The sequence below is a fragment of the Crocuta crocuta genome, unplaced genomic scaffold (genome assembly GCF_008692635.1).
Source record: "Crocuta crocuta isolate KB4526 unplaced genomic scaffold, BGI_CrCroc_1.0 scaffold457, whole genome shotgun sequence".
In the NCBI taxonomy this organism is placed as follows: Eukaryota; Metazoa; Chordata; class Mammalia; order Carnivora; family Hyaenidae; genus Crocuta; species Crocuta crocuta.
In genome coordinates this window covers 3,793,917-3,820,326 of record NW_027531318.1, presented here as the reverse complement: position 1 = coordinate 3,820,326, position 26,410 = coordinate 3,793,917, and the positions used below count along the sequence as shown (strand labels likewise).

General features: G+C 34.0%; 1 protein-coding gene across 1 annotated transcript in view; it reads left to right on the top strand.

Moving 5' to 3' along the window:
• LOC144238036 (coiled-coil domain-containing protein 7-like) overlaps positions 1-26,410 on the top strand; it is a 133,565-nt gene that overhangs the window by 47,324 nt on the left and 59,831 nt on the right. Inside the window, exons 10-14 of the mRNA XM_077771782.1 lie at positions 6,033-6,108; positions 14,517-14,547; positions 15,221-15,310; positions 23,013-23,098; positions 25,142-25,196. Coding sequence (XP_077627908.1) covers positions 6,033-6,108; positions 14,517-14,547; positions 15,221-15,310; positions 23,013-23,098; positions 25,142-25,196 — 338 coding nt within the window. The remainder of the gene's footprint in view (positions 1-6,032; positions 6,109-14,516; positions 14,548-15,220; positions 15,311-23,012; positions 23,099-25,141; positions 25,197-26,410) is intronic.

Here is a 26,410-nt window from a genome sequence, read left to right as displayed (position 1 = left end):
TGAACATTTGATTTCTTAACTTGGTGATGTTTACATTACATGAAAATAGTTTATGTATCATTTTAGGTCTTTATTTATGTGTTTTTGTAATGTTTTACAGTTTTTAGAGAAAAGTTCTTGCAATGTTTTATTAAATTTATCTGTAGGAGTTTCGTCTTTTTGGATGCTGGTAAAAATGAAATTTGAAAAATATTTTTCGAGATGGAAGGCTTACTTTAAATCTGCAATAGTTAAGACAGAGTAAAGAAAGACAAGTAAGCCAACTCAATAGCATTGAAGCCCCAAACCAGACCTATGTATTTAGGTATGTGATATATGACAGAGGTGGCATTACAGATAAGTTGAGAAAACATGGAGTTTTCAGTAAGTAGAACTTACCAGGTGTGTGTGGGTGCATAGTTTGTAGCGTCTAGCTACAGGTGAATGCAGTGGTGCAGGATAGTGACAGAAGACAGAGCCTGTTCTGCAGAGACCTGCAAACAGCTGTGAGGATCTGGCTATTGGAAGTGCTTTGCATAGTGACTGCATAGTCTCCCTCTGGGCATGTGCATGACAGTAGAGGCTGGTGATGGGTTGAGCTGGAAGATGTACAACTGGAAGATCTACACCTTAATGAGTACATGGTGGTGGATATCAACTACAGGGATCTAGGCTGGTGTTTTGCACTCTCATAGCCACACAATCTTGGGCTAGCTGCTGGTGTGGTTCTTGGGATCCAGTGGTGGTGGTAGTGTGTGTGTGGTGGGGATTGGGGAAAGACATTAGCCATTGCAAATACCTGTGGGACAAAACCCAGTGAAACTTGCAGGGTGTTCTCAGTAACTGTGCTGACCATTGGTTTCTTTGGTGATGAAAGCTGCTGTGGTCATCTGTGGAGCAGGTCATAGGGAACTACAGTGATTCACATCTGTGGCTTTTATTGGTAGCACCTGCTCTTTTCCCTTGTTCCTAGCTATATTTACATGTCCCAGCTTAACCTATCTCTGTGTGGGGTGAAACCTAAGTAGACCCCTTATGGGGTGGAGGAAATGCTCACCCAACTCTTGTTTTTACACACCAGGGGAACTCTTTCTAGCTGGGGAGTTCCATTTTGGTGCTAAGTAATGCTGGCTTGGGGGATAGGATGATATAGGCAAAAAGAAGCTAGCTTTTCTTCCTCTCATTTTAAAACAGTTATTCTCAAGTTTTTTATTTCAATGTGTGGCTGAAGTTTTTTAAGTAGACTCTGGAACTTTCCCTGACTTGTTTTCATTCATGGACAACTTTTTAATGGTTGGTCTTTGTGGAAGGATGGAAGCTGGGTCTCCTACTCTGTCATTTTGATACATGTAAAAGAATTATCATGCCAAGTTTTTTTTTTGTTGTTTTGTTTTCTTTAACAGCCCCCCAAATTGAAGATCCTATATATTTATAGAGTGTAGTGGATAAACAAATTGTGGTCTATTTTTGCAGTGGAAAATACTATAATGAAAAAATTTGAAATAGCTACTCAGAATACCATTAACTTTTCAAATGTGATATTAATGGAAAGAAGTAAGTCATAAATACAGGGAGTGCTTTCATTTGTATTAAAGTAAAAGCTGGGAAAATATGTTGATTAAGGATATTAACAAAGGTAGAAAACATATAAATATGAGGGGAAAAAGCTCAGGATAATAGTTTGAAGGAGAGGGTTGTGAATGGGGAGAGGCATATAGTTTCTAGGATATTGGCAATCCCAGGTAACCAGGTGTTGATCTTGATTGGTGGTTAGGTGGATACTTGCTTTGTAATTATTTGTTGAACTGTAAATGTGTTTTTATGTATGACTCAATAAGCATGACTATAAAATATAAAATAATACTAAGGGGATTAATTTATATTGAGATGTTTAAAGAATGAAGTAAAGCCCAGGAACTTTTATAAAACAAAAAAATCAATATATTTGACTATGTCAAAATTCTGTACATTTGAAATAATCTATAAATATCACTAAGTAAACAATAGAAGACTAGAAGATATTTGTTGTGCATTATATGCTAATATTAATTGGCTCCTACAAATGAGTAATAAAAAGGCAAACAATTCAGGAGGAAAAGGAACAGACATATGAACAGGCATTTCACAGAGGAAAAAATAAAAATGTCCAAAAATAAATGAAATGAACCTTGACTAGTGATCACAGAGATGAAAATTAAAATAATGATAAAAAGTTTTTACTTATAAGACATATTGAAGTTAAACATTAGTAACAACTAGTGTTGGTGACAGTGTGGAGAAAAACTCTGCCATACTTTGTTGGTTTGAATGAAAATTGTTCTCAAATTTATGGAGCTCACTATGGTATTATCTATAAAAATAGAAATGTGCATACCTTAACAACCTACACCTTTAGTTTTAGGAATTTGTCTCAACAGAGATACTGGCATGATGTGTAAGCATTTTAATGGCCATTTAGCATTCAATTTTTTTATAGCTATTACTGTTTTTTTAATTAAAATCCAAGTTAGTTAACCTGTAGTGTAATGGTGATTTCAAGAATAGAATTTGGTGATTCATCACTTATATATAATACCCTTTGCTTATCCCACCAAGTGCTCTCCTTAATGCCCATCACCCATTTAGACCATAACCCCACCCAACTCTCCTCCAGCAATCCCCAGTTTGTTCTCTGTATTTAAGAGCCTCTTACTTTGGCTCCCTCTTTTTGTATCCTATTTTTCCTTCCCTTCCCCAATGTTCATCTGCTTTGTTTCTTAAATTCCACATATGAGTGAAATTATATGATATTTGTCTTTCTCAAACTTACTTGCTTAGCATAATACCCTCTAGTTCTAGCCACGTTGTTGTAAATGGCAAGATTTAATTCTTTTTGATCACTGAGGAATATTCCATATATATATTTCAGATATTCCATATACATATATATTACTATATATATTCCATACATATATTCCATAATACACACACACACACAGACACACACACACACCAAATTTTCTTTATCCACTCATCAGTTCATGGACATTTGGGCTCTTTCTGTACTTTGGCTATTTCTGATAGTGCTGCTATGAGTGCATGTGCTCCTTCAAATCAGAATTTTTGGTTCCTTTGGATCAATACCTAATAGTACAGTTGCTGGGTCATAAGGTAGTTCTATTTTTAACTTTTTGAGGAAGCTCCAAACNAAAAACAAAAACAAAAACAAACTGTTTTCCAGAGTGGCTGCACCAGTTTGCATTCCTACCAGCAGCATAGTGTTCTATTTTATGGTTATGTCTTAATTTATAATTCTCCCATAGATGTTCATATAGGTAATTTCTATATTTCTGTTCTACAGGGAATAACTACTATTAGCATATTTATATAAACATAAACATGGAAAAACATGCATTTTTAGGACTGGCTAAGTGAATTGTGGTCCATTCATAATAATGGCTTTAAAATAGAATAACTTTTTAAAATTTAGAATAAATATTCTTAAAAACTTTTTAAAAAAGAGAATAGCTTTTTAAAAAAAATAACATAAAGTCTTAAAGACATTTGACTTGAGAATTAGGGGATATAAGATAAGAGCGTTTTAATGTACATTTTTATCGCATTTTTGTAACCCATGTATGGAACATGAATCCTAGATGCTAGCTGTCTCTGAGAACTCTCCTAAAGAAGAATAAAACTATCCATTGATAAGTGATATGCATTAAATATTAATAATTTTTATCAATTTATTAATAAAATACTACAGCTTTTATAAAAGGGATAAAAGAGGTCTTCCTCCACAATATGCAGCTAAATCTCCCTTTACCATTTTAGCTACTTCAATCTTACTTCATAGGCCACCTTGTTAACTAGCATACTCTACTCAGGAAGAGGATCTTCACCAGAACATTTCAGTAAGACTAAGAAATGGGGGTGACAGGCTGGCTCAGTCAATACAGCATGCAACTTCTGATCTTGGGGTTGTGATTCTGAGCCCCACATTGCATGTAGGGATTACTTAAAAATAGAAAAATCTTAAAAAGAAATGGGTTTCTTGATTTTTTTTTTTTTGGTTTTCAAAGTATTCATAATAATAACTTTAGAAAGAACAATTGGTTGATTTGGGGGCCTGTGTTAGTCAGTTTGGGATGCTCTAACAAAATTCCACAGATTGGGTGGCATAAACAATAGAAATTTATTTCTCATGATCCTGAAGGCTGAGAAGTCTGAGATCAGTGTTCCAGTATGGTTGAGTTCTGGTGAAAGCCTTCTTCCTGGTTTGCAGTGGCTCTTTTCTTTCTGTATCCCTCAAATGATGGAAGAATCTCATATGCCTACTGATTTAATTACTTCTCAGAGGCCCCATCTCTCATCGTATTGTAGATCAGAGTTTCAACAGATAAATATTGGCCCATAGCAAGGCCTTTTCTCTGTCTTGTAAAGTGTACTTTCAAATTGTGACAGAAATAACAGTTCATGTTCTTTGTAATCCTTTGCCATATCCAGGGCATAATTTTACATCACAACCTATGCTGTTATCAAATTAATCTTAAAAAGTACGCGGTAAGGGCACCTGGGTGGTTCAGTCGGTTGAGCATTCAACTCTTGATTTTGGCTCAGGTCATGATCTCATGGTTCATGGGTTTCAGCCCTGTGTCGGGCTCTGTGCTGACAGTGTGGAGCCTGTTTGGGATTCTCTCTGTCCCTCTCTCTGCCCCTTCCCTGCTTGCATATGTGCGCACACTCTGTCTCTCAAAATAAATAAATAAACTTTAAAAAGTGATATGGTATAATATTTTATGCAAACATTTTAAATTATTCTCCCTTGCCTATAAAAAAATTCTAAATTTGATTCTTCTAAAGTTAACTTCTTTCAGTATACCCTTTGAATGTTTAAGCAGTACTGACCCTTCTAAAGCAGCTTCTGGTTAACTTCTTTTTTTTTATTTTTATTTTTTTTTAATTTATTTCTGAGAGGGAGAGAGAGACAGCATAAGCAGGGGAGGGTCAGAGAGAGGGGGAAATACAGAATCTGAAGCAGCCTCCAGGCTCTGAGCTAGCTGTCAGCACAGAGCCTGATGCAGGACTGGAACCCACCAGCCGTGAGATCATGACCTGAACCAAAGTTGGTAGCTCAACCAACTGAACCACCCAGGCGACCCTTACTTCTTTTCTTTATATACTTTACTTAGTTGGTTCCCATGATATATGTAGCACATTTCTACCTTTCCTGCCTTTACTTCTGATGTTTGCCTGTCTTCTTTCTAATTAAAGTCTGTCCTTTCCGTAAGACTCAGCTGATTTCTATCCTCCTCCTTTCTCTTCTCAGCTCCTAAACATATATTTCTCTATAATATAGGAATATAATTGATAGGAACTGTGAAATGCCTTCATATTATTTAACATCCTTATATATTTTACATTAGGTTTATCTGGAAGCAAACTCAATGAAGGAACAGTCTTCTCTCCTATACTTTTAGTTACAAGATTGAAGAATCTTGTGTTATTGTCCTGAGAGTTCGTTGATTATTATGGATTCTCATTATGCTGGTTTCCTTTTAAGAGTATTTTAGTTAACCTTTCGGGGTATTTGATTCAGGTGGAAAACATAACAAGCTTGTTAGGGTCTTCCCATAGACCTTATTGATTTAGCACCAGCAACCAGTGCAGTTTTCTTTTAGCATCTTAGAGTCCTTTTATATGCAATGTTATAAGGAGGTCACACACATATTGACCTCAATACAGTTTTGTCATTTACTAGATGCAAAGTTTTAATCATAGATTTAATCTCTCTGAGACTCAATTTAATTATTTGAAAATGTAAGAGTATTTTCTTTTTTGGTTATTTTGAAGATTAAGAGAATTAAAAGTAGAACAGTGACATACTGGGTATTTAATAAAATGGTAACTATTTTTATCATAAGCATTTTGTTCTTTGGGTACTCATGTGACTTTACTGTGTCTTCATGTTTATCTAGTTTTCACATGTATAGGAGTGAGTTATATCAGCCTAGAGGTATAACTTCAGTAATTTGTAATGCCTTTAAATGTTACCCCTTTTTTTTCCACAATAGAAATTGCTTATTCACTGACTAATCGATTGAATGCCATATTGAAAATGTTTGAAAAACAGTCACTTATGTTAGAGAGGTAAGCTTTTAAAATAACTCCTTTTCATAATTAGGAAAATGAGTATACATTTATTTAAAGAAAACATAAGACTGTTAAAAAAGTTTGGTGTTCTTATATTAATTTTTTGATATGTATAATTTAAAGTTTTTAAATAATGATCAGGTAGAATGTTAAATTGTACAGCCATGATAGAAATCAGTATGTAAGTTTCCTAAAAAAATTAAAATACAGTTACCGTATGATCCAGTAGTTTCCCTTCTGGATATATACCCTGCAAAATTGAAATCAGGGTCTCAAAGATATTTATACACCCATGTTTACTATAGCGTTATTTACAATAGCAAAGGGTGGAAGCAACCCAAGTGTCCAACAGAGATAAAGGAAATGTGATACATACATAAAATGAAGTATTGTTTAGTCTTAAAAAGGAAAGAAATCCTGACATATAGTACAACATGAATGAACCTTGAGGATATTATACTTAGTAAAATAATCCAGTCACAAGAAGACAAGGTTATATGATTTCATGTATATGAGGAACCAGAAATAGTCACTGTGTATTACATACAGTTCTTTCAGGTGGCTAAGATTATATTAGTTACAAAATTGGTCTGTTGAAAAAGCATGTCTTGTAGAATGAAATCACAAAGGAACTTTTTTTGGACACTTTGGATTTATTTATATTTGCTAATTGGGGTTGATTTTCCTCCTATTCCTGGATAAAAACTGAGGTAGGACTACGATTTTTTTTGATAACTTCTAGATAATAATTGCTTAATTTCCAAGCACTGTACAAATTGGGGAATTAAAATTCACTGCCAAATATTACAGTCAGTAGTTTAATTTTTATTCAAAGTTAAGACTTCTTTCCCTTTCCCCTCACCCAGTATCCCAGCTGGTGCTTGCTGGGGGTTATGATTAACTTTTCTCTTTCATTACGTCCTTTTTGACTAACTAGTTGTAGTCTGTTCTCCACGTGTTTGGGAAGGGAGGGAATAAAGGTAATGTTTGCAGGAAGAGTCTTACTTGACTGTCACTGCCTTCTTTTCCATAACTACAGATAACGCATTCCAAATTTTCTAAGCATTCTTGAAGTGCCTCTCACTAGCTTGAGGTCAGGGGAAGCATATTCTCCTCTTCCTTAAGGGTTTGGTTATGGCTCAAGACACCCAATAGCTACCTGCAGAGAAATACCCTTTCTAAATTTTCTTTCCTGGCCCTTTTATATTGTCTATATCGGTGAAAGGTTTTAGTGCACTTTCTTGCCTGCCAACTTATGTAAGTGCAAATGGTCATCTCCCTCACCTATTACTATTACTGAGAGCTTAGGGTCTCTGTGGATGCTTTCTTTAACAACTTGTTACAGTCATATCCTTGAAAATTCTGTTAAATATAGGATGTGGCAAAAGTCATAGCATAGTTTTAAACTTTAATAACTTCAGAACTATAATTATTCAACTGTTCAAAAAACATTTCAAAATTTGAATACATTTCTTTTGCACTTATTTAAAAATTCTAAATAATAATTTAAAACTTTTTTTCAGTTAAAGTTTTTTGTTTAGGTCAGCATTTTCCATATTCAGAGGGACTGCAACAAATTAATTTATGGTTCAAAGTTCACAAAACTAAGTATATTAAGGAAATAAAAATAACTAGACTTTCAAAGTTTTATTTTTTTGTAAGTCTGTAGCATTTATACTTCTGAAGACATTAAAGCTAAAACTATACTAAAACTTATAGAATATTCTCTGTTTATTGAACTTCTACCATGTGACTGAGTGCTTGGGACAAAATCCCAACTCAAATTAGTCTGAGCAAAAGATAGATTTTATTATGAAGATTCTGGGCATGTTATTGAAACTAAACAACACTATGGCTCAATCTCAGAAACAGTTATAAACCAGAACTCAAAACACTCAATTTACTGTTTTTTTTCCTTTTTACATGAGCTTCATTTTCTTCTATTGCAGATCTCTTCGTTCCTTCTAGTTTCTCTTTTGTTTATTTTTTGCCTATAGGTGAGAATCCATGATTACTGGAAATTCTTAAGGTTTAGTCTTTCAGTTTCAGTCACTCTGAAGGATAGTATTTGGATTTTCCAAATCTAAAAGTTGTAGGTGATAAAATCATTGGTGCAACTTAGAGACAGGTGCCCATTTCTGATCAGCATGGGAGTTTTGACCTGCTCCATTTCTGACCTGGGCCGATTCACCCCTCCTTAGGCAACCTGGTGGTCCCCCTCTCCCGGAAGGTCACCATATTGATGCCGAACTTAGTGTGACACCCGATCGGCATGGCGCACTACAGCCCAGAACTCCTGGGCTCAAGCGATCCTTCTGCCTCAGCCTCCCAAGTAGCTGGGACTACAGGCATCGCCACTGCACCCGGCGACAGGTGCCCATTTCTGAACTGACCAATCAACTGTAGTTAAAGACTATAGTCATCTGAGCTCTCTCAGAAATTACATGGATTCAGAGGGATATATAAGGGTAGTTACCAGAAAAAGGAAGGGGGTCTACTGAGGTGCTTAGTGCTGAGCAGATACAGTGGGATGAAAGCCATATTAATATAGGATAACATAGGAAAAAGGATTGTATTTTGTTATTGTGGATGAATTATACACTAACATAACAGGACAATTATCCTGGTCTTTTGAGAAGCTAATAGACTTATTCTTCAGGGTCTGGTCAGTGCACTGTCTAAGTGTTGGTCTGTGAATATTGGGAAATGGAAAAGCAAGCATAGATTCAGTGGACCTTGAAAAGTTCCTTCTTAAATTATGGGATAAACTGAGACTCCAGTTAGAGATTGGATTATAGGATGGTTTGTGAAGGCGTAATACCTCTTTGGTGAACAGAGTGCTGGGAGCTGCTGTCCAGTGTTGTGGATGGATGTCAACATTCGTGAGAACATTGTCCATCACTAGGATCATGTGCAGTCCTGAAGGGAAATAGGCCTATTAAGAAATCCATCATGAGGCATTTTTTTTTCCCCTAAGGAGACATAGGGATCAGAAGTAAAGGTAGTAAACTGTCTTGCTTTTCAAGCTGTAGCCCAGTAACATGTATCACAGATAGTTATAGTTATATCAATGGAAGAGGAGTCATAATGGATTGGTAGGGCACTGGCAAGGTAAAAGTATCCATTTGGCCAAAACATAATGACAGTTTCTTTCTTTACACATTCAGAAAACTAAATCTAATGTTTATTACAGACCTAAATGTAAGAAAAAAACCCATACATATAGGGAAGGCATTTGACTCTACCAAAATTAAAAACATCTAATTCAAAGGTGAATTAAAGTTAAAAGATAAGCAGTGAACTATGAAAAAATATTTGTATATATACAATAGAATGAAGTGATAATAGTAATATATCATTCCTAAAAAAGGCAAACAACCCTCAAAATAGGCAAAGCAGGGGTGTCTGGAGTGGCTCAGTCAGTTAAACATTGGACTCTGGTTTCTGCTTAGGTCATGATCTCACGGTTCGTGGGTGCAAGCCCTGCGTCGGGCTCTGTGCTGACGGCTAGCTCAGGGCCTGGTGCCCGTTTTGGATTCTGTGTCTCCCTCTCTCTCTGAGTCTCCCCTACTCAAGCTGTCTGTCTCTCTCTCTCAGAAATAAATAAAAAACATTTAAAAAAAAGAAATGTTCAGGCCAGAGGGCTTCAGTGGTGAATTCTATCAAATATTTAAAGAAGAATTAACACCATCTCTTCACAAGCCTTTCCAAAAAGGAGAAGAGGAGTTAACACTTAACTCATTTTGTGAGACAAGAATATTTCTATATTTTAATTACTGGAGTATTACTCTAACATCAAAATCAGATAATAATATCACAAGAAAAGAAAACTGTAGAGCAGTATGTTGTGAATATTAATGCCAAAATCCTCAGCAAAATACTAATAAATTGAATCCAGTGATACATAAAATGGATTACATATCACAAGCAAGTGGAGTTTATCCCAGAAGGCAAGGTTGGTTTTAAATGCAAATATCAACTAATGTAGTACACAATACTGATTGATGAAGGAGAAAAAAGATCACATGATCAGCTTACTAGACAAAGTAAACGCATTTGACACTATCCAAGCATTTCATGATAAGAATACTTCACAAACTAGGAACAGAAGGGAACTTCCTTAATCTGATCAAGGCTAACTACTACCAAACTCCAAAGCTAACGCTGTATTTAATGGTGAAGGACTTAATAAATTCTTTCTAAAATCAGGAAAAAGACAAGACATTCTCACCACATCTAGTTATCATTGTAGTACAAGTTCTAGCCGGTGCAATTGGAGAAGGCAAGAAATGAAAGGTGTTCATATTGGGAAGGAAGTAAAACTACCTTTTTTTGTAGATGTCATGATCTTGTGTATAGAAAATCTTGAGGGATCTGCTAAAAACAATTTGAAGAAATAAATGAATTCATCATTTGTAATATACAGTATTCATAAATAAAAATCAATTGTATTTCTATATAATAACCGTTATGGGTTGAATTCTTCCCTCCCCAAAAGTTATGTTGAAGCTCTAACACTCAGTACCTCATATTGAATTTATTTTTATTTTCTTAAGTTTACTTATTTACTTAGAGAGAGAGAATTAGCAGGGGAGGGGCAGAGAGAGAGGGAGATAGAGAATCTCAAGCAGCCTCCACATACTACAAGCATGGATCCTGATGTGGAGCTCAAACTCATGAACCAGGAGACTGCGACCTGAGCTGAAACCAAGAGTAAGATGTTCAACTGACTGAGCCACCCAGGAGCCCCTGAATTTATTTTTAAATAGGGTCATTGTAGAGTGTAATTAGTTAAGATGAGGTCATACTGGGGTGGGATGGCCTTTATTCCAATATGACTGGTATCCTTGTAATACTTGGAGAAGACACTATAGAAAGAAAGAAGAAGTTATGAGCCAGAGGTTGGATTTATGCTACTACAATCCAGAGAATACCAGGACCACGAGGAGCTGGAAGAGGCAAACAAGCTTTCTTGTCTAGAGGTTTTAGAAGGAGCATGGCCCTGACAACTGAGTTTTAGATTTGTCGTCTCCAGAACTGTGAGAGCATAAAGTTTTTGTTGTTTTGAGTTACCCAGATTGTGATACTTTGTTACAGCAGCCCCAGGAATCTAATACACTAGTGATGAACATTCCAAAAGTGAAATTAAAAAAAAAAAATCAATTTAAAATACCACCAAAGACAACAAGAATGAATTTAACAAAAGAAGTGTAAGACTGGTGCACTGAAAACTACAAAGCATCATTGAAAGAACTTAAAGAAGACCTAATTAAACGTATAGACATTCCATTTTCATGGACTGTTAGACTTAATAATCTTAAAATGGCAGTGCTCCCCAAACTGATCCAGAGATTCAATGCAATCTCTGTCAAAATTCCAACTTTATTATTTCATGAACTGACAAGCTGATCCTAAAATTCATGTGGACATACAAGGAATCCAGAATAGCCAAAGGAATCTTAAGAAGAACAAAGTTGGAGGACTCACATTTAACTAATTTTAAAACTTAATACAGGGCTGTAGTAATCAAGACAATGTGGTACAGGCACAAGGTTATACCTATATACATCAATGGAATAAACTTGAATGTCCAGAAATAAACTCTTACATTTATAGTCAATTGATTTTTAATATTTTTAAAAAATATTTTAAATTTTTACTCAAGTATAATAAAAATACAATGTTATATTAGTTTCAGGTATATAATATCATTACTGAATAGAATTCAGTAATTCTATACATTACTTGGTATACTCTTAATCCCCTTTATTTCATCCATTTACCCACTCACCTCCCCTTTGGTAACCACCAGTTTATTCTCTATATTTAGGAGTCTGTTTCTTCATTTGTTTCTTTCTCTTTTTTTCCTTTGTACATTTGTTTCTTCCGTATATGAATGAAATCATATCGTATCTGTCTTTTTCTGACTTCTTTCACTTAACACTGTACTGTCTGTATTTATGTTGTTGCAAATGGCAGGATTTCATTCTTCATATGGCTGAATAATCCACTGCATGTGTGTATATGCACATATACAAATGTCTTCTTTATCAATTTATCTATTGATAATGACTTTGCTGCTTCCATAGTTTGGCTATTGTAAATAACGCTAAAATAAATATAGGGCTGCATCTATCTTTTTTATCTTTTCAATTTAATACACAATTGTGTATTCTTTGGTTAAATACCCAGTAGTGTGGTTACTGGATTGTAAGATAGCTCTATTTTTAATTTTTTGGGGAATTTCCATACTGTTTTCCACAGTGGTTGCATAGCTTGCATCCCACCAAAAGCGCACAAGGGTTTCTTTTTCTCTACATCCTCACCAACGCTTGTTATTTCTTGTGGTTTTTATTTTAGCCATGCTAACAGATGCGAGGTGATATTTTATTGTGGTTCTGATTTACATTTACCTGATGATTAGTGATGTTGAACATCTTTTCATGTGTCAGTTTTCCATGTGTATGTCTTTGGAAAAAATGTCTATTCGTGTCCTTGGCACATTTTAAAATCAGTTTGTATTTTTTTTTTCGTGTTGACTTGTGTAAATTTTTATATTTTTTGGATATCCTTTATTGGATATATCATTTGTGGAAAGAATAGTCTTTTTAATAATTGGTACTTGGACAACTGAGCCTTTTAGAAGAAATATAAAAATAAATTTTTGTGACGTTGAGTAAGGTAATGGTTTTTTAAATAAGACACCAAAAGCATAAGCAACAAAAGAGAAGAAAATAGGTAAGTTGACTTTCATAAAATTAAAAACATTTGTACTGCAAATGATACATTAAGTGTGTGAAAAGATAACACATAAATTTGAAAACTATTCACAAATCATATATCTGCTAAGGGACTTGTATCCAGAATATACAAAAAATTCTTATACCTCAATAATAAAAAGATAAATAACTCAATTTAAAAATGGACAAATAATCTGAAAAGACATTTTCTGAAGCAAGATATACTAATGGCCGAGAAGCACATGAAATGATACTGAACATCATTAGTCATTAGGAAATTTCAGATAAAAACTACAGTGATACACCACTTCTCATCAATTAGGATGGCCATAATAAAAAAGATAACAATAACAATTGTTGACAAGAATTTAGAGAAATTGGAACCCTTATACGTTGCTGGTAGGAATTGAGTGGTGTGTCTGCTATGGAAACCAGTTTATCATTTGCTTAAAATATTAAATACAATGTCAATATATGACCCAGAAATTCTATTCCTACGTTCTTACCTGAGAAATTGAAAACATATGTACAAGCAAAAACTTGTAAATGGATATTCAGAATAGTATTATTCACAATAGCCCAAAGTGTAAGCAATCTAAATACCTATATAGATTATGGATAAATAAAATGTGTACATTGGTATAATGGAATAATATCTGTCAATACAAAGGAACGTAGTACTGATACATGCTATAACATGGATGAAACTTGAAAACGGTACACTAAGTGTAAGAAACCAGTTTCAAAAGACCACATATAATTTTATTCATATAAAATATCCAGAATAGGCAAATCTATTGAGACAGAAAATAGATTAGTACCTATCAGGGTTAGGGGCAGTGCTGGGAAGAATGGGGAGTGTCTGCTAATTGGTACAGGGTTTCTTTTGGGGTAATCAAAATATTCTAAAATTAAATAGTGGTAATAGTTGCTCAACTTGGTGAATATATTAAAAACAAGTGAGTTGTATAGTTTAAATGAGTGAATTGTATGGTATGTTAATTATATCCTAAAGCTTAAAAAATTTTGGATAATAATAACTCATTTGTCCAAAATAAAAATCTATAGTTTACCCATACCTTGGAACAGTTTTCGGCAAACTGCAGCCCATGAGTCAAATCTAGCCAAGCCCTCTAATTTGCTTATCATCTATACCTGCTTTTGCAGAGTTAGGTAGTGGTGACAGTTCATCTGGCCTGCAAAGTCTAAAATATTTACTATCTGGCTCCTTATAGAGAAATTTGCCAAATCCTGCTATGGTATAAGAAGTGATACTTAAAATGAGTGAGAGAGATCTGTGTTTAGCAGTATAAATAGATCTCACACATTGTGTTAAATGAAAATAGTAAGTTTAGGACAATATATACATTGATATCACTTACATGAAGAAAAAATGCAGTCACCCAACCCACTAACAAAAATTATAGAATTGAATAGGTACATGTAGTATATGTAAATGTATTGAACAGGTTCTGAAAAAATACACAGCAATATAATAATATCTCTGTAAAGAGAGCACTGGATTTTTGGAATAATAGTAAAACTATATTCTAATTTCATTTGTGTTATTTTAAGTGTTTTCAAAAGAAAATATATAAGTATGTTACATAAATAAACATATGAATGTAAAATAATACATTACATATATTTTTGGTTGTTTTTCAGAACTATGAATGATCAGAATTTGTTAGAGGATGTAAGTATAGCAGTCTCAGTTTGAAATTGCACTTTGCCTGTGATAATGTTAGTAGAGTCTAGAAATTGTCAGGATGCAAAATCTTCAATAAATAGTATTTCCTCAGTTTATTCAAGAAATTTCTATGCATAAATGAGCTGGAAAGCTTTGTCTTTTTTTATTTTACTAGACTTTATTGTCCCTCAAAAACACTTCACTTCTAAAATATTGAACTATAATAGCCCATGGTCTTCTACATTTCCATTTATTATTATTTCTAGCTCCTTTGCCTCTTTCAGCCCCAATTATAGTTCATTATGCTGGTTAATACCAATGGTTCATTATTTCATGAATTCATGAAGACTTTTTTACTTTAATAATTAAATGCCCAAATAGCTTCTCTATATTGAAATGTATGATTTTCTTTTTAAAAAAAATTTTATTTATTTATTTTTGAGGAGGGGGGAAAGAGAGAGAGAGAGAGAGTCAGTGTCAGTCAGAGAAAGAGAGAGAGAGAGACAGCGAATCCAAAGCAGGCTCTGCACTGTCAGCACAGAGTCCAACATGGGGCTCAATCTCAGGAGCAAGTGAAATCATGCATGACCTGAGCTGCAGTCTGAGGCTCAACCTACTGAGCCACCCAGGCACCCCATATAATTTTCATTATTACTAAAATTATACTATTTGTTTTTAGAAATACAAACAAATGCAAAGTAATTTTGAAGAGTTACTAGAGGAGAAATCAGTGCTGGAAAATGAACTCCAGAAGTTGAAGAATACAGAGGTTAGTTCAATTTTAGTGTCTGAAAATGGCAGAATGACTAAAAAAACCTTATTATTTCAGGTTAGAAATCAAGTCTATATTTAAATATTTTACAATACATTTTTGATATTAATTATAGGTAACAGCTATGCTTTAAAAATAAAATAATGCTATTTTCTAAATTACCATATTAGCTATTAAAACCTAAAAGATGCTATGAAAAACAGACAAAACATACCACAAGACATTTCTAGACCAAATATTTATGTATTAAAATATCAACAAATTATGTTTTTAAATATATTTTATTTTTTAAAGGTTTTTTAAAAAATACCAGTTAGTTAACATAAATTGTAACATTAGTTCAGGTGTACAATGTAGTGCTTTAACCCTTACATGCAACACCTGGTGCTGATCACTAATGTACTCCTTAATCCTCTTCACCTATTTAACCCATCGTACAACCACCTCTTCTCTGGTAACCATCAATTTGTTCTTTATAGTTGAGTCTGTTTCTTAGTTTTCCTCTTTTTTTTTTTAATTTTTTTAAATGTTTTCATTTCTTTCTGAGAGGGAGAGAGAGAGAGAGAGAGACAGCATGAGCAGGGGAGGGTCATAGAGAGAGGGAGACACAGAATCTGAAGCAGGCTCCAGGCTCTGAGCTGGCTGTCAGCACAGAGCCCGACGCAGGGCTCGAACCCACGGAACCGTGAGATCATGACCTGAGCCGAAGTCGGATGCTTAACCAACTGAGCCACCAGGCGCCCCAGTTTTCCTCTTTTTTAACCCTATGATCCTTTGTTTTGTTTCTTAAGTTCCACATATGAGTGAAATCATATGGTATACGCCTTTCTCTGGCTGACTTATTTGCTAGCTCCATCCATGTTGTTGCAAATGGCAAGAATTCATTCTTTTTTAATGGCTGAGTAATATTGCACTGTGTATATATGTATACACCATATGTTCCTTATCCATTTATCAGTCAGTGGACATTTGTGCTCTTTCCATAATTTGACTATTGGTTGATAGTAGAGGTGCATGTATCCGTTTGGATTAGTATTTTTATATTCTTTGGATAAATACCAAGTAGTGTAAATACTGGATCATAGGGTAGTTCTGTTTTTAACTTTCTGAGTAACTTCCACACTGTTTTCCAGAGCGGCTGCTCCAGTTGGCATTCCCATTCTTGCAACAATGCAAGAGTGTTCCCCTGTCTCTGCATCCTCCCCAACACCTGTTGTTTCTTATGTTGTTAATTTTGGCCATTCTGACAGTATGAGGTGGTACCTCATTGTAGTTTGATTTGTATTTCCCTGATGATGAGGGATATTGAGCATCTTTCCCTGTGTCTGTTGGCCAACTGGATATCTTCTTTGGAAAATGCCTATTTATGTCTTCTGCCCATATTTTAACTGGATTACTTGTTTATTTTGGATGTTGAGTTTTATAAGTTTTATAGATTTTGGATACGAAGCTTTATCAGATATGTCATTTGCAAATATTTTGTTCCATTCTGTAAGTTGCCTTTTGTTGATTGTTTCCATCACCATGCAGAAGCTTTTTATCTTGGTGAAGTCCCAGTAGTTTATTTTTTTGTTTCCATTGCTTCAGGAGATGTCTACTAAGATGTTACAATCGGTGAGGTCAGAGAGGTTGCTGACTGTGTTTCCTCCAAGATTTTGATAGTTTTATGGCTCATATCTTTCATCCATTTTGAATTTATTTTTGTGTATAGTGTAAGAAAGTGTTCTGGTTTCATTCTTCAGCATGTCACTGTCCAGTTTTCCCAATGCTATTTGTTGAAAAGACTGTCTTTTTTTCCATTGGGTATTTTTTTTCTGCCTTGTCAAAGATCAGTTGACCATACATTGTGGGTCCATTTCTGGGTTCTGATTACAGCTTTGTAGTACAGCTTTAAGTCTGGAATTGTGATGTGATGCCTCCTGCTTTGCTTTTTTCTTTTTCTTCTTCTTCTTCTTTTTTTTTTTCCAACATTACTTTGGCTGGTTGGGGTCTTTTGTGGTTCCATACAAATTTTAGAATTGTTTGTTTTAGCTCTGTGAAAACTCCTGTTGGTATTTTGATAGGGAATGCATTAAATGTGTAGATTGCTTTGGTTAGTATGGACATTTTAACAATGTTTGTTCTTCCAATCCATAGTATGTAATATTTTTCCATTTCTTTGTGTCTTCAGTTATTTTCACAAATGTTCCTTCATTTTCAGAGTACAGATCTTTTACTTCTTTGTTTAGGTTTATTCATAGGTATCTTATGGTTTTTGGTGCAATTGTAAATGAGATCAATTTCTTGATTTCTCTTTCTGTTGCTTCATTATTGGTGTATAGAAGTGCAACTGATTTCTCTACATTAATTTTGTAACCTGAGACTTTGCTGAATTCATTTATCAGAGCTGGCAGCCTTTTGGTGGAATCTTTTGGGTTTTCTATATAGAGTATCATGTCATCTACAAAGAGTAGAAGTTTGACTTATTCCTAGCCAATTTGGATGCCTTTTTTTTCTTTATGAAAATGAGGCTAAGACATCCAGTACTAAGTTGAACAGTGGTGAGAGTGGACCTCCATGTCATGTTCCTGATCTCAGGGAGAAAGCTCTCATTTTTCCTCCATTTGACGATATTAGCAGTGGGTCTTTCATAGATGGCCTTTATGACGTTGAAGTATGTTCCTTCTATCCCTACTTTCTTGAGGGCTTTTTCAAGAATAGATTCTTTATGTTGTCAAATGCTTTTTATGCATCTATTGAGAAGATTATATGGTTCTTATCCTTTCTTTTATTAATGTGATGTATCATGTTGATTGATTTACAAATATTGAACCAGCTGTGCAGCCCAGGAATAAATCCCACTTGATCATGGTGAATGATTCTTTTTATGTGCCATTGGATTCAATTTACTAGTATCTTCTTAAGAATTTTTGCATCCGTGTTCAGCAGGGATATTGGCCTGTTATTTTCCTTTTTACTCTTTGCATGGTTTTGGAATCAAAGTAATCCTGGCCTAATAGAATGAGTTTGGAAGTTTTCCTTCCATTTCTATTTTTTGGAACAGTTTGAGAAAAATAGGTATTAACTCTTTAAATGTTTGATAGAATTTCCCTGAGAAGCCATCCAGTCCCGGACTCTTGTTTGTTGGGAGAGTCTTGATTACTAGTTCAATTTCTTTGCTGGCTATAGGTCTTTCCAAATTTTATATTTCTTCCTTTTTCAGTTTTGGTAGTTTATATGTTTCTAGAAATTTTAACCATTTCTTCCAGATTGCCTAATTTGTTGGCATATAATTTTTCATAATCTTTTATCATTGTTTGTGTTTCTGTGGTGTTTGGTTGTGATTTCTCTTTCATTCAAGGTCTTGTTTATTTAGCTCCTCTCTCTTTCCCTCCCCTTCTCTCTCTATTTTTGTAAGTCTGCCTAGGGGGTTATTGATTTTGTTAATTCTTTCAAAGAACCAACTCCTAGTTTTGTTGATCTGTTTTAATTTTTTAATTTATATTTCATTTATTTCTGCTCTAATCTTTATTATTTCCCTTTTTCTGTTTGTTTTAGGCTTTATTTGCTGTTCCTTTTCCAACTTCTTTAGGTGTAAGGTTAGATTGTGTGTTTGAGACTTTTCTTGCTTTTTAAGTAAGGCCTGTATTGCTATATACTCCCTTCTTATGAGTACCTTTGCTACATCCCAGAGGTTTTGGACTGTTGTATTTTCATTTTCGTTGCTTCCATGTATTTTTTAAATTTCTTATTTAAGTTTCTTTTCTTTTCCTTTCTTTTCTTTTTTTTTTCTTTTTTTTTTCTTTTTGAGGGGCAGAGAGAGAGAGGGAAGGAGAGAGCCCAAGCAGTGGAGAGGCAGAGAGAGATGGGGTGGAAGATATTAAGTGGGCTCTGTGCTGACAGCAGAGAGTCCAATGTGGGGCTCAAACTCATGAACCATAAGATCATGACCTGAGCTAAAGTTGGGCGCTTAACTGACTGAGCCACCTGGTGTCCCTATTTCTTTTTTAATTCCTTGTTAGCCCATTCATTCTTTAGTAGAATGTTCTTCAACTTCCTTGTGTTTGTGGTCTTTCCAAATTTTTTCTTGTGGTTGATTTCAAGTTTCATACCATTGTGGTCTGAAAATATCCATGATATCATCTCAATATTTTGTACTGGTTGAGGGCTGATTTGTGATGCAGTATGTAATCATTTCTGGAGAATGTTCCATGTACACTTTAAAAGAATTTGAATTCTGCTTTATGATGAAATGCTCTGAATATATCTTTTAAGTCTATCTTATCCAGTGTGCCAGTCAAAGCCATTGTTGATATTCTGCTTACATGATCTGCCTATTGCTGTGGCAAGTGGGTTGTTAAAGTCTCCTGCTATTATTGTATTATTATTAATTAGTTTCTTAAAGTTTTTCTATTAATATATTTGGGCTTGTTTCAAGTTGGGGGCATAAATATTTTAAATTGGTAGATCTTGTTGGATAGACTCCTTTATTATAATGTAGTGTCCTTCTTCATCTCTTATTACAGTCTTTGGTTTAAAATCTATTTTGGGGCACCTGGGTGGTTCAGTCAGTTAAGCGACCAACTTTGGCTCAGGTCATGATCTCATGGTTCGTGAGTTCGAGCCCCGCATCAGTCTCTGTGCTGACAGCTTGGAGCCTGAAGCCTGCTTTGGATTCTGTGTCTCCCTCTCTTTCTGCCCCTCCCCTGCTCACTCTCTGTCTCTCAAAAATAAATAAATATTAAGAAAAATTTAAAAAAATCTAGTTTGATATGGCTACTCCAGCTTTCTTTTGAAATCCATTAGCAATAAAAATGGCTCTCTGTACCCTCACTTTCGATCTGGAGGAGTCTTTGGTTCTAAAACGAATCTCTTGTAAGCAGCATATTGATAGGTATTATTTTTGTATCATTCTGATGCCTTATGTCTTTGGAGCATTTAGTCCATTTACATTCAGAGTCATTATTGATAGATATGAATGTAGTGCCATTGTATTACCTGTAAAGTCATTGTTCTTAAAGATTGTCTCTGTTCCTTTCTAGTCTTTGTTGCTTTTGGTCTCTCTTTCCTGTTCAAAGGCTCCTCGTTAATATTTCACATAGAGCTGGTTTAGTGTTCACAAAACTCCTTTAGTTTTTGCTTGTCCTGGAAACATTTTTTCTCTCCTTTAATTCTGAATGACAACCTTGATGTATAAACTATAAAGGCTTTTTTAATTGCTATCTCTTTAAATATATTTTTAAACTGTTGTTAGAGACGTGTAATAATTTTTTGTTTATTTAATTTTGCATTCAAAGTATGTATGAATAATAATGGCCTAAATTTTCTTTCTTTCCAATTTGTAAAACTATTTCTTTTTCTTACTTTGCTAGAATATCTAGAGTGATACTGAAAGACATCTAGAATGATATTGAAAAGACATGATGAGAGTAGGCATTTTTAATTTGTTCCTGATTTTAAAGGGAAGTTTTCTTGTTTCTATGGTCATTCAGCATACTTTTTCTTTTTTTCTTTCAGTATCATTTACCAGGTTAAAATATTTTTCTTCTTTTCATAATTTGCTAAATATTTTTTTCATGCTCCATGAAATTCTTTCAGCCTCTACCTACTGCCCGATTCTGAAGCCATGTCTACATTTTTAGTTATACGTTACAATAGCACCATACTTCCAGGTAACAAAATATTTATTACTTTTTAAAGCAATTGGTTGCTTTACAGTAAAGGATTTACAGTCTTGTTTTAAGTTATTACAGTCTGTATTTAAGTGATAATAAATCACTCAAGAACCTTAAGATAATGTACTTTTATTTGTCCTTTTCCAGCCTGCATATGAATATTTTCATACATTTTACTTCCTATGGTATAAACTGTACAACACATTGTTATTAGTATAGCTGTAAACTATTACCTTTTAAAGAGATTTAAATAATAAGGAAAACAGTCTTTATATTTACTCATTTAATTATCATTTCTGTTGGTCTTTAATTTGTATATTTCCTTATTTCTGTCTAGTGTCATTTTTCTTGTGCTTAAAGGATTCTTCATCATCATTATCATCATAAATATTATTATTTTGTTCAGATCTGCAGCTGATATATTCTTTCAACTCTTAGATTTCTAAAAAACACATTTTTTCTTTTGCCTTCAGTTTTGAAAAATATTTTCTCCGGATAAGGAATTCTAGATTGGCTGGTTCTTTTTCTTCTAGTACTTTAAAGAGTTTCTCCTTTATCTTCTGACTTGCATTGTTTCTGAAAAGCCTGCTGTCGACTTTATTTTGTATATAATTTATTTTTCTCCTCTGCTTTTAAGATTTTGTCCTCATCACTGCTTATAATTTTATTCTGATATGTCTTGGATGTAATTTTCCTTATATTTTGTGGGTTTGTGGGCATAAAGTTTTTGTCAAATTTGAAAATAAAATTCGGGTGTTGTTTCTTCAAATATCTATTTTCTTTCCTCACTTCTTGTCTCTATCATGTACTGAAATTACAAGACTATTTGTCCACTTGAAGTTTTCTCACAACTAACTGGCAATCTGTTCATTATTTTAAGTTTTTTTTCCTTTCATTTTTAAAGTATTTTTTGGTTGCCAACGTATATTTGATTTTTCTGTATATGAAATATATCCCAAAACTCATATTTAAACTAGAAATTTATGTGGGGACCTTAACAATTCTCATTAGAATTCACTATTATACTGTTTTTTCATGTTTTATGAGGATTATTACACTTTGTGTTCAACTTGTGGGAACTTTGTCACTAGAGTGAAGTTGTATCTGTTGGGAGTTGTATAATATATGAAATAAACATCTAATGCCTTAATAGGTCTACCTATTATTAAGCTCATCTAAAAATTTCAATAATATAATTGTTAATTTTTTTCTCAACTTTCTTGACTAAAATAATCTAGTACTACATAGTCATTCAAGAATACTTTGAAATATATGGTTAGTTCTGCTATATATTGGTTTTGAAAAGCAAATTTGCTCTAACACAAACAATTTGAACATAATATGAATTTTACATGTGTTTATCCACAAATTCATCTGATAAAAGTACTAGGTAAAAGAAGAAAGCAGACTCTGCACACTGTATTCATTCACCATGCTTGTAGTGTACCATACCAGTCCATATCTGTTGTTACAACTTTTATGTAATTTCAGATAACCCTTCTTCCCAACTGCATGATAACAAGTTGTAACCTATTCAATGGTCACTTCCACAAACACGCTTCAAGTCTTTCTAAAAACAAAACTATATTTCTCATATTATGTGTTTCTCAAATCATCTAACTTTGTAAAATGGAACTGTTTATTAGATTTCTATTTTTAAAAAATGTATCATTGACAATGTTTGTTGCATGCTGGGCACCTTACCTCATTTGTTTCATATATCCTGCAGTTTTTAGTGCATGAGTTTTCATAGATGTTTTTCAGGAAAGTAAATAGTGTAGAAGACCTGGCTGTAATTTTTCAGGAAATTTACCTCTTTTGATATATATTAGCTTGTATACAACATACATTCAGTAAAGCACCATAACAAACATTCTGACTATATCCTTAGTTTTGTTTTGCTTCTTTTTAGATAATTTTCCTTGAAACATTGTATAGTAACTCTCAAAGTAAAATGGAAGTCTTAGTAATGCATATTATCTTTTTTCCCCTCTAATGTATTCTCTCATTAACTGTTTATTTCTGGCTTATATAAAATTACACAGAAACCAAAGTCTACGTATGATCGGACAAAGAAAACTATGAAAATGGAAAAGAAAAAAGACAAGAGAAAATCTGAGGATACACAAGAGTAAGACATAAAGCTACATGTTTATATTTTTTCTTATTAATTTATATTCTCATTTTATACAAACAATTTGGGGTCCTATAAACATAACTTATTAACAGGTTTCTAAAAAGTATAACACTACATAATACCATAGTTTTATAAGCAGACTAGGATATGATGGTGGAAGAGGGCTGGGAAGGGAAGAACAAAGAACTAAAGGTAGGTTAGGAGAATAAACCAGATAGTCAGGAATAAGTAAACAGAATTAAATCTGCAAATCATTCTAGGTACAGAGGATTTACATTATTTCCTTGATGGTTTAGCTAGTGATTTGTATATTAATTCCTCAGTCTGGTTGTTCCTTTTTTTTTTTCTTTTTCTTTTTTTACCATACTTCTTGATTATATTTATTTTGTGAAAGCAATTATCTATTTTTCATGCATGTCGCTTATTGTAAAATGGCCTTTTAAGTGAATATTTCTTTAGTAATATAAAGTATTTTTTGCACTTTGAATTTGCTTTAGTCCAACCCTAATATGGGGCATCTGGGTGACTCAGTTGGTTAGGTGTCTGACATCGGCTCAAGTCATGATCTCATGGTTTGTGGGTTTGAGCTCTGCGTCGAACCCTGTGTTGACAACACAGAGTCTGGAGCCTGCTTCCCATTCAGTGTCTCCCTCTCTCTCTGCCCCTCCCCCACTCATGCTCTGTCTGTCTCTCTCTCCAAAATAAAGATAAATACATAATTTTAAAAAAGAAACTGTGAATCCAGTCTTTATAGAGTTTTACAAATTCTGATAAATTAACTGGATAAGTAGCCTTGACCTTTATTTCAAAGAAGAAAAGATGACCACTCTCTTTTTTTCCTTTTGCTCATTTGTTTTGTTTCTTTAATTCCACATATGAGTGAAATCATATGGTATTTGTCTTTCTCTGAATGGCTTAGTTCACTTAGCATAATGGTAAGCTCCATCCACGTTGTTACAAATGGCAAAATTTCATTCTTTTTAATGGCTGGGTAATATTCCAGCTTGTGTGTGGAGGGGTGGGGTTATCACATCATCGCTATCCACTCATCAGTTGATGGACACTTAGGCTGTTTCTGTAATTTGGCTATTGTAGATAATGCTGCATGTATCCCTTTGAATTAGTATTTTTGTATTCTTTGGGTGAATACCTAGTAATGCAATTGCTAGATAATAGCATAGATCTATTTTTAACTTTTTGAGGAACCTCCATACTGTTTTCTAGAATGGCTCTACTAGTTTGCATTCCCATCAAAAGTACAAGAGGGTTTTCCCTTTCTCCACATCCTTGCCAACATGTGTTGTTTCTCGTGTTGTTGGCAAAGCAAGAAACAGACTCTTAACTATCAAGGACAAACTGATGGTTATGAGAGAGAAGGTGAAGGGGGGGATGGGTTAAATAAGTGATGGGGATTAAGTAGTGCACTTGTTGTGATGAGCACTGGGTGTTGTATGGAAGTATTGAATCACTGTATTGTACACCTGAAACTAATATAATGCTGTATGTTAACTAACTGGACTTTATTTATTTATTTTAAAAAACCCCTAATGTTTGTTTATAGTTGAGAGAGACAGAATGAGAGCAAGGGAGGGTCAGAGAGAGGAGACACAGAACCTGAAGCAAGCTCCAGGCTCTGAGCCATCAACACAGAGCCTGATGCGGTGGTCAAACCTATAAACTGTGAGATCATGACCTGAGCTGAAGTTGGATGCTTAACCGACTGAGCCACCTAGGTAACCCAACTAACTCGACTTTAAGTAAAAACTTAAGCAAAGATGACCAGAGAGGAAAAAATGGCTAGTGTACTTTGAAAATCCTTGCCTCATCTCACTCTTATATTTTAATCATACCAATGTGAAGTTAACTTGAGAAATGTTACTCAATTATTTATCACTTATATGGATTTTATATATCTTAAAAATATGAGTTTTGGAGATATTTTATTTATTTACAAATGGTTTAAGTACTACTCAAGAAAGCAAAGTAGTTATGCAATTTAAAGTATCGTGATGTATTTAAAAACCTTTTTAATAACAGGAAGAAGTTTCTAGTCAAAGATCTTAAAGGAAAAGAAGATTTGCTTCAAGTTCAGGTAACACACATACTCTATGCATTTAAACTTAATTAATACATGCTCTGGTAATTATATATGTAGACAACACTAGTATGTATGTGAACATAGGGATATATGTGTGTATTTGTGTGTATGTGTGTATTACCATTCTTTCTAAGATATTTCTTGTTAGTTGACTTCCTCACAAGAAAGGCTTTTTTTTTTTTTTTTTCAGAAAATAAAATGGTAAATCCAGGCATGTTTACTGTCAAGTCAAGGTTATCAAAATTACCATGGTTTATTTAATTACAGGCAATATCATGGAGGAAAGAAGATCATATTGAGAGTCATATTAGTTACTTACTAGTTTTGTGACAATGGACAAGACCTTTTAACCTAGTTGAGCTTTATATTTTTGATCACTAAAATGGGTAAAATGGTATCTATCTTGAAAAGGTGTATGATATGAGGTATAAGAATCAGAAAAAGCTCTTCAGTAATTGTGAACTATAGAGTACATTCTTTTTTATGTGATTGAATGAAAGGTAAGTAACCTTGAGTTCATCTTGGCTTTGGAATACTTTTTTTTTTTCCCTACAAGTTCACTCTTTTTTAAAAAAAATAACCATGAGAGCATCATACCACTCATTTCAGTGAGTGGCTGGAGTTGAGTGTCCCACAAGTGTATCTGAATTGTTCAAGAAACAGGTAACATAAATTTGGGAAGAAAATGAGAAGGCCACTTGAGATATTGAATATAAAATGTTCAACTTTATTGTATTAGTTTTCTATTCCTGAATAACAAGTTACCATAAAATTTTCAGTTATTAAAACAACTTGTATTATCTCACAGTTTGAATGGGTTAGGAGGCTGAGCAGGTGTAGCTGTATCTTATGCTCAAAGTCTCACTAAACTGCAATCAAGGTAATGACTAGACTGTATTCCAATCTTTAAGTTGAGTTACTCTTCCAAGCTCAACTGGATGTGGCAAACTTCATTTCCTTTCTAGGACTGAGGCACTAAGCCATGAGACCTTTCCACAGTCAGTTTACATCACAGCATTTTGCTTCTTCCTCAAGGCCAGACTCTGCTAAGACAGAGTCTTATGTAATTTAACATGATCATGAGAATGATGTCTTGTCATGTTAGATATATACTGCAATCTAATAAAAGGAGTGGCATCTCATCACTTTGCTATATTCTACTGGCTAGAAGTAAGTCACACGTCCCACCTAAAGTCAAAAGGAGTAGA